General features: G+C 43.0%; 1 protein-coding gene across 1 annotated transcript in view; it reads left to right on the forward strand.

The window, feature by feature from the left end:
* LOC102031898 (voltage-dependent L-type calcium channel subunit alpha-1C-like) overlaps positions 1-9,484 on the forward strand; it is a 389,144-nt gene that overhangs the window by 265,542 nt on the left and 114,118 nt on the right. The window contains 1 exon segment of the mRNA XM_031060510.1: positions 3,502-3,592. Coding sequence (XP_030916370.1) covers positions 3,502-3,592 — 91 coding nt within the window.

Here is a 9,484-nt window from a genome sequence, read left to right on the forward strand (position 1 = left end):
GGAATGCCATGCAAGTGATGTGAAATTGGAGTTTAGGCAGTCCAGGAGAAAAGACTGTGTTCACTGATGAGCCACACTGTGGCAACATGTAAGAAGTGCAAAGGCTTCAGAAGGAACTGGAGAGAGAATATCAAACCTATTGGTCCTTATGATTTGCACTCTGCTGAAACCATGAGACAATTCCCTGCCTTTGGAAAGCTGTTTCATTTCCCTTTAAAAGAATTGCCATCTATGCTACCTAGAGAATATGTAACTAATGGAAGATTTCATCAACTCCAGTGGGTTACGGATACAATGATATCTCTAAAAAAAGGAGATTCTCCTGTAAGCAAAGCCATCATGATTTGTATCAGCCTTTGTATATTTTTTTGCCTTTGTCTCAACTCCCAAAATTACAGGGAGGAAATGGCCATTGAGACAGCATTGTCTGTATGCCATGGTCTTAAACACAACTCTGGTCTGGACTTGAGCCCACCATTTGGAAAAAACATCTCTTCCTGATTAAAACATTCCTGTGGTGGATTTACCACCAGCATTCTTGGTACATGGTTCCAGTAATTAATTACCCGGGCTGCAAAAAATGCCTGCCTTGTTTCTAGACTGGAGCCAGGGTGTGGGCACAGGGTCTGGCTTCTCTGAGAACTGAGTCAGATAAGAAAGCCATCTGGGCTGTACTTGGTCTACTTCCTCTCATATTCAGCCCCAGTTCATGCGCAACTCTTCTGCAGCATCTTCTATTTTCTGGTTTTGTTAACTGAATGAACCTCACAGCACTGCACACTTGATTATCCCCTGGCAATGAAGGTGGTGTGAGGTGCCAGGTAAAGTGATTGTGCTTCTGAGAGCACATGGCATTGGGGAACTCAGCCCTAATGTCCCCTCTGTCCTGACCTTTATCCTCTAGACCATCATTCCTCTAATACTTCATACTTCATGCTAATACTTTTGATTGTCCTTAACATTTTCCATCGGTGCAGTGTAATGAGATGAGGTGTAAATCCTGTGAGGTGGTGCCAGCAAAGTGATCCATGGGGTCTCCAGCCCAAGTACCCCTGCACCTCTCACTTTACTGAAGTTTGACTTTCTGCAGCAGTAAGGTCAGGGAAGTACAGGGCATACTCTAAGGTGTCTCTGGGATATGACTCATAAACTTAAATTCATTAAGTTCACATTCTCAAGAGCTGGATATAAAAAAGAACAGAAAGCAAGTGAGAGTTATGGTCTGACAATCTGTTAGTGATATTTCATACCTCTGTATACCTTTGTTTTGCATTTTGCACTTTTAACTCACATGATGAAGTTTTCAGACAGAAGTGGCTATCAGGTGTAAGCTGAGTTCCTTGTTTTTGTCTTTTGCCTGTCACTGGCTGCATGTTCTCTGTTGATGTCTTGTTCCTGGTACTTGACACTGACCATCTTGTCTGTGAAAGGAAGCCCTCCAGCTGGTTTGCCTGATGAGAAGAAAGGAAAGTTTGCTTGGTTTAGTCACTCCACAGAAAGCCATGGTAATGTTCCACTGCACTCTGTGTCCACACTGCATGTGTCTGTGTGTCTGTCTGTATGTCTCTGTGCAGACTGGCCTATAAATCAGATTTGTATTCTCCTGCATGTGAGTGCCTGGCTTTGTCTGTTGCTTGTGCAGTGTCCTCTTCATGCACTCAGGATAACAAGCTGCTCTGCAAATCAATCTCATGCTAATGTCTTCAGAATAGTTTTCCATTTGCAAATAAGCTCAAATATGTCTTGAAAGTGTTTTACCGCATCTTCCAAACTGACTTGTGAAATATCAGCATTTTAGTTTTATTCCTGCAAGGCTTACTCTGGACAAAAAAATTTAATTTTGAATGTTGTTTTTTTTTTCTCATAGCTTATTTGACTGTTTCATGTGTATCAGAACATGAATTCAGTTTATTCCTTAATTTGTCTTTCCAAATAGACAAGATTATTAAAACATCTGTCTTCATAAAGGAGCAGGCACCATTAGAGTACAATATTTCATAGTTCTGTCAAAAGTGCTAGAGAGTCCATTACTTCATGTGGTCCTGTGAACACAGTACAAGAATTTTAGATTTCCCAGTAAGTGTGTTGGAGGTATGTGAATTGTTGTGATGGGATGAAGGAAAGTCAGCTCATTTTGAGAGACATTTCTACCATAATGCTTTCAAAGCAGTAACCCAGAACATTTTTGAAAGAAAGAACATTTCTGATGTCTTTTTAGCCCCTGAAAGAAGACCATGGCCACATGAGCATTAGCCCAATGGAAATCCAGAACCTATTTCTTCTACATTGGCTCATTTTGCACCAATGACCCACAAATAGACATATTCTTATTACTGAGTTACATATTCCTGCAGGCTGTTAGAAATCTCTCCAACAGCTAACAGCACATCCTCTCAGTCCTCATCTGAGATATCCAACAGCTAATGCAGGTCATGTTCTGAAGTTCTACCAGACTCCTGGGAAGTCTGTTTAACTCCTCCATCATTCAATTTTAAGTATAACATTTTCTCCTTTTTTTTTTTTTTTTTGTTTGTGTGTGTATTCCAAAATGGGTAAAGAGGGAACAGGACACATATTGGATCCTGCCCATTTTCCTGCCTTTAAGATTATGTGTAAAGAGTGATTGGAGCTTATGCAGTAGCTGTGGGCAACTGGGGAAATGAAAATGGTGTGGGTTTGAGGGATTTTTTTTGGTCTGTAGAAGCAAATAAAATCTTGAGGTTTGAGAACAACTAAAACCATGTTCTTGAATCTAGATCAGAGAGGTTCACACCTAAGGTTGCTTTCATTTGTTGTTTGTTCCATGGTACTTCTGTAAAAGCCTAGAAGGTTCTGTCCAGCTCTTAGTCAATATAAAGCTGCACCAGAGTCCTTTCATTGGCTCCTTTGTTGGTAATATCTGAGTGGGTCTGAATTTCTCTCTTATACCTCTAGGTCCAGTTTCTAGGTGTGAGGTTGAATCACATTCATGTTTAGTAAATGACAGATGAGCCATCAGTATTTTTTCATGTGGTATTTGCTATCAAGCTAACAGAAGCTGTTTATCTGCATGCATCTCAATCCTGGTAATTTTTATTTGTCTTCTAATCATTGCACAAAAAATTGAGGAGAGCAGTGAGGTGGTTGGGCTGCTGCAGGTAAAGAGGCCATTTTTTAAATGTTCAATGAAATCAGACAAAAGCTTCTTGTTGAGTTTGTGAGGGTTTTTACTTTCCAGTGGTTCTCATTCATAAAATTTCCAGAAACTGACTCTGAAAGAAGGAGAGCAGCTGCTTCCTCCCTTTTCTTTAGCATTTGAGTTACTTTTATGCTCCTGAAGTCTACCAGCCCACCCTGCTCTGTACAGGGAGGCACTAGGCTCGCTCAGCAAATTGTTTCATCCTCAGGAGCTGCAGCTGAGGGTCTTTCCATGAAGCCAGCACCTTCAGTCATGCACTCATTAGGAGGTGTGCCAGGATCTAATGGCCATCCCTCTCTTTTTCTTCCCTTTGACTCTTGCAGTGAGCATGCCCACCAGCGAGACCGAGTCCGTGAACACCGACAACGTCCCCGGAGCGGACATGGAAGGCGAGAACTGCGGCGCGAGGCTGGCGTGAGTACCCACACATCATCCCAAGGAGCCCTGGCATGGGAGTAATGTGCTCTGGCTCCATGATTCAAGAGGCTGAACAATTCCTTCATTAAGCTATAATGAAGGAATTGTACTATATTACACTAATACTATACTAAATTACATACTAAAGAGACACTATACTAAAGAATACTAAAGAAAAACCTGTGACAGGACACAGCTCTGACCCAACTGGCCAATCAATCCAAACAACCCTCAGCAGAATCCAATTAACAAATCACTTTGGGTAAACAATCTCCAAAACACACTCCACTTGTGCAAAACAACAAGAGCAGTGAATAGAGATAAGAATTGTTTTCTCTTCTTCTCTGAGCTTCTCACTGCCTTTCCTAGGAAAAATCCTGGGAGAGAGTTGTGCCTGCTGCTCTCTGTGAAGAGAGCTGTGGCCACACCTGCACTCAGATCATATGTCAGAGGCTGGGTTGAACTGGGAGGGAAAGCCAGGCAAGTGTCAGGCTTTTCAAGATGAACAAAACCCACAGGGGGTGGAAGGAGAGGCTGAAGATCTATTGATCCAGGTTCTTATCTTAATTGCAATGTAAACTCATTCTGGACATTAGTGAAGAACTTCTCATTTTACACAAAAGTAAATAATGGACAGAGCGCCCAGGATCAGCAGATCTGATTTTGTAAAATATCTAAAAGAGAAACTGGTGGATAAGAGTGTTCTTATTTTAAAATTCCTCATTGGTGGTAGACTTTCAAAACCAGTATATGTAGAGTGAAGAGTGGAAGTGACTGGTCTGTTTTAATTTTTCTAAAGATTCTTGTAGACTTTACAGTGTCTTGTAATAGAAATACATTGAGGGTAACTCTCATCCTGCAGATAGAATTACACCCTTTAAATGCTGAACAGGGTACTGTAAGTGATAAAGAAATATAACAATCAGAAGGGATTAATGCCTCCTTGAAATTACACCACTGTAATAATTGGAGATGCTCAAGAATGTGTGAGATAGTAGTTAAGAAATGCCATAATATGTGGTGCACTTTTTAGCCTCACAGAGAGCAAGTATAGGCAAGAGGAGTCCTTTATTCCCTTTTGCATTATTTAAACAAGAATGGACTTTATGCTGTGGGGCAATACATTATTCCCTCCAAATTTCCTTGACACATGAGCTAAGCGTATCAGTGCTGCAACTTGTATCATGCTGGAGTATTTTGAGGCTCTGTCCTACCCTGGGAGCTACCTTGAGCCCTTGGATGTTGCTTGAATGGACCAGATGGGATCCATCCTAGGGTGATGAGGGAGCTGGCAGAGGCTCTGCAAGCCTCTCTCCATCTTTTATCCTGAGTCCTGGCTCACCAAGGAGGTCCCAGATGTCTGGAAGCTGGACAATGTGACACCCATCCCTAAAAAGCCAAAAGGAGGATCCAGGAAACTACAGGCTGGGGACAGAGTGGTTGGACAGTGGCCAGGCAGGAAGGGACGTGGGTTATGACTGACAGCAGCTGGACATGAGCCAGCAGAGTGCCCAGGTGGCCAAGAAGGCCGATGGCCTGGATCAGGAAAGGTGTGGGCAGCAGGAGCAGGGCAGTGATTCTTCCCCTGTACTGGGCACGGTGAGGCTGCACCTCGAGTGCTGTGCCCAGTCCTGGGCCCCCCAGCTCAGGAGGGATGTTGAAGGGCAGCAAGGCTGGTGAGGGGTCTGGAACACAAATCCTGCAAGGAGCAGCTGAGAGCAGCCTGCAAGGAGCAGCCTGGAGAGGAGGAGGCTCAGGGGAGGCCCTGTCACTCCACAGGTACCTGAAAGGAGGGAGGAGCCAGGTGGGATCAGGCTCTTCTCCAAGGCAACAGCAGTAGGATGGAATGACACAGCCTTAAGCTGTGCCAGGGGAGGTTTAGTCTGGACATTGGGAAGAAGTTCTTCACAAAAGAGTGATTGAACATTGGAGTGGGCTGCAGCGAGCTGATGGAGTCACTGTCCCTGGAGGTGTTTCAGTAAAGACTGGATGGGGCACTCAGTGCCATGGTCTGGCTGAGTGACAGGGTAGGTTAGGTCTTAGGTTGGACTTGGTAATCTCAAAGATCTTTTCCATCTTAGTCAGTTCTGTGTTATTCTGTGATGTGCATTATAAGATGTGGCATGTGGAATATATTGTAATTTCAATCTCTGCTTGCCTTCAAGGGTTAGTCAGTGACTTACAAGCCCCCAGAGAAGTTATTTGTGATCATTTTCCTCCACCTGCCTGCTGTTGGGAACCTGCTGAGTCTTTTAGTTTAGATTATGAACCCTTTCCTGCAGGAACCAGGCTAGATGTTTTCACAGCACTGGGGCGGTTTAGCCCTTTCTTTAGCACCCCACCAAGCTGCTTGTGCTCTTGGCACTGTACAGGAAGCATCAGCTGGATCCATTCTGGAGAACCCTCTTTATTCTGCAGCCATGGTGCACAGAATGGGTCAGGTTGGAAGGGACCACCCTGGCTCATCGGGTCCAGAGTGGCAGCCAAAGCTGACCCAAACCTTCACATCTCCAGCAAGGCCTTCCCTGTTTGTTAGGATGAGGTGGAGCAGCACATCATTCCTTGTGGGAACCTCCACAGCCTGTGTCAGAAAGCTGTCATTGCTGCTTTCCAGGAACCTCCTGGATGGTTTTGCTTTGCCGTGTTGCTTCTTCAGAATATGTCATAGTAGTAAAGTCCCTCATACGTGTGGACACAGTGCCAAGAAGAATGGCAGCAGTTACTCTAAGGTTTCATGTATTTTTAATATTACAGCTTGCATTCATTTAATGTTCTTAATCCCAAAGGATCCTAAAGCACTTTATGAACTGTAAATGCAGGGATTGTTTTCACAGCATTAGAGTTCAGCCACCTTCAGGGTAGAATGTGACAGGTATTTAAAAACAACAGGCACAAGTGTTTAAGGGGTTGTATGAGGGATAACTTGTTTTGTGCAGAAACTGCATTGGGAATTTTGGCAACCAGAACATAATTATCTTAGCTGGAATGTGGCCAGGAGGGCTGAAGTTAAACCCAACTCTAAATGTAATCGTGGCTTAGAATGGCGTTTACTTAAAATAGCCCAGAGTGCTCACGGGAGAATGGCAGCACCCTGATTTGGCATTAGGAGAAGCCTGATTTGGCTAAGTCCAATATATTTTAGGGGAAAAGACATAGTAAAATTACAGGAAAACAGTTTCATTTTTTCTTCTCATGTTTGAAATGTTAAAACAGGGCCCAGAGTTTCAGCAGAGCAGGACATGTAAGATTCAGAGAGATAAACAGTTTCCTTGCCACTTTTAACTTCATGTGGAAATGGGTGATGTATAGTAGGCAAATCCAAATCTGTTATTGAGGAGGGTTTGCTTAGTCCTTCCCCAAGGACAGTTGAGGATCCTCAAGGCCTCCCTCAGATTGCTTTTCATCTCTAAGAGATGGATAGGCTCCTTCCTCCATGAAAATGAATGGCTGTATCACTGATTATGAAATTCTGGAGTGAGATACAAATTTTGCCAATGCTGCCTGCCTTTGTAAAATGTTGGTTTCAAACTTGTGGATCTGCAAATTCCTTAGTTATGGGCCAACTCAGACCTGTCTCTGATTCTGAGGCTTAGAATCCCTTCTGGTTTCTTTATTACTGTATCACACACTTAGGCAGACAAAGAAACCAGCTGTCATTGTTTCAAGGAATACTAAGTGCTCTTCTTTTTACTGAATCCCCATTCAAACCCCCCATAGGTCAATATTCCTTCTGGAACATACAAAATGTAAGAAGGATTTCTTTGAATGAGTGTATTCTTTTATTGGAACCTGACTAAGAACCAGAATTTGGCCCAGTGTTCAAGAACAGTGAAAATTCATGTGGGAAGTCAGTTGAGCTTTTAAAAAAAGTTCCTCATCAAGCACTAGATTTTGAGAACTAGCATTAATAATATACTAGCATACAGTTATGTCATCCTGATTTGCTCTAGTTGAAGATTAGGCCTGGACTTTTGAGCAGTCACCTACTCTCTCCTGCTGCAGTTGGAATGGTTAGCCAAGTTTTTTTTGTTCAATTGTTGAGTTCCACCTGTTGCAGATGAGCCTCAGTGTCTTTATCAACATTCTAAACTCACCCTGTGGCTGTGAATCCCCATTGCTTTGCTATAAACACACTCTCCCAGAGGGCAGAGGCTGCTCTGGGCAGACATGACTGAGGCAATGTGGAGCTTTCAAGTCAAAGGCAATATATTTCTTTATTTATTGACATCCAGCTGCCTGACACCCCAGCACCACCACTACAGTTACAGGCTGAGCTTGCAATCAAAATGCACTCATGATAAAAGGAAAAAGATGCCCAGGAGACTGAAAAAAAAATGCTTTTTCATTGAAGGCAACTTAGAATTACTCACTATTCTTTTTGTTCTTTTAAAATCTGTAGAGTTTTGAAAGGCTGGGTCTGTGACTGACAGAAAGATCTGCTTGAGAAGCCAGGCTCAAATGTGGCTTTTGGAAAAGGAGACCTTCTCTGACAGCCTTTCTCAGCTCCACAGAGACATATGCTATGTGAGATCAGGAGAGTACCTCTCAAACACAAACTATTGCCTACTGATAAATTGTCTCAAAGAAGCTTTTATTTCTCTAGTTCCACACTACAGAAACTGCCTCTATCACCTGTCCTGTCTGGAGTAATGCCAGCCTTAAAAACAGCAGGAGTTTCAGGAGGACTCCAAGAATTTTAGAACTAATCTAAGAATTTTAGAACTATAACAAAACAACACCCAACAAATTTAATTACTAATGATTTCTGGTGTAATTCTGCTGGCAATGGGAGTGCTGTGGCACTTTATCAGGCATCTGAATTTGAAAATGGTTTTGCAGGCTTCCACAGGACGTTGAAAAGCATCCCACAACTTCCACAGTATATTATTCCTGTCATGGTATTGCCTTGTACTGGGCTGACATCTGCCCTGCAGTAGGAGCACAACAGCTTTTATCCTCAAGGACAGCATTTGGGAGTGGAACTTTTCTTATTTTGATATGTCACAGCTTTCATAACCTGTTGGTACAGAGTACAAAGAAACATTTTGCAGCAGGCATCAGTGGGACAAATCCAGACCCAGGAGCAGTGGGGCTCTGTTTGCAGGGTATTCCTAAACCCAGAGCTTCCCAATAGTGAGTAATTTCCCTGAGCCTCTGGGGTTGCTGCTGTGCAGGACTCAGATTCCTGAGGACAGGCCTATTGCTCATAATCAGGAGTAATCTGTTCTGTGCAGGGTGTCAGCATACAGAATCTTCCAATACAAGCAGGATGTTAATTTTCTAATACAACCATACAGATCTGGAGTGCTACAATAGAGATTGCTTTTATACATATGCATTAGCTCAAAAAAATTCCTTTGTGGAAGCTAATGCTCCATAGAGCCTCAATAGAAAAGTGAAGCACTTGAGCTCAAAGGAAAGAGAGCTTAAAATTATCTGCTTTCATTGAAACAATAGCCCACTTGGCATTTTTGCCTTAGCCAGGATTTCCATACATATGGGGGACAGTTCAATTGCTTTTCCACCAAAGACAGTTCAAACAATAAAACAGGATAAACAAAAACTAACAACCTACACTGGCTTTCCAACTGAAAACAGTGTGTCCTGAAAGTTTTATGAGCAATGGAAGGTTTCCCTGGCAGCTGAATGGTCAGTGATTTTTCCCTTGGTGCTTTTCTGGCATGGAAATTAATTCCTGTGCAGTTCTTGCAACAATCAGCATAGGAGCCAGTGGCAAAGGTAAAAGTTTTCTTGCAGGTTTGCTGTAGTTGTCACTGGTTTTCACCTTACGAGAAGATGGGCTCCTTGTGATGAGATGGTACCAAAGTTCCCATCACATCAGGAACAGTGGGGAGAAAAGTCTGCCAAAAGCTCTGAAACCACTGCAGG

Source organism: Geospiza fortis, unplaced genomic scaffold (genome assembly GCF_000277835.1).
Source record: "Geospiza fortis unplaced genomic scaffold, GeoFor_1.0 scaffold13, whole genome shotgun sequence".
Classification (NCBI taxonomy): domain Eukaryota; kingdom Metazoa; phylum Chordata; class Aves; order Passeriformes; family Thraupidae; genus Geospiza; species Geospiza fortis.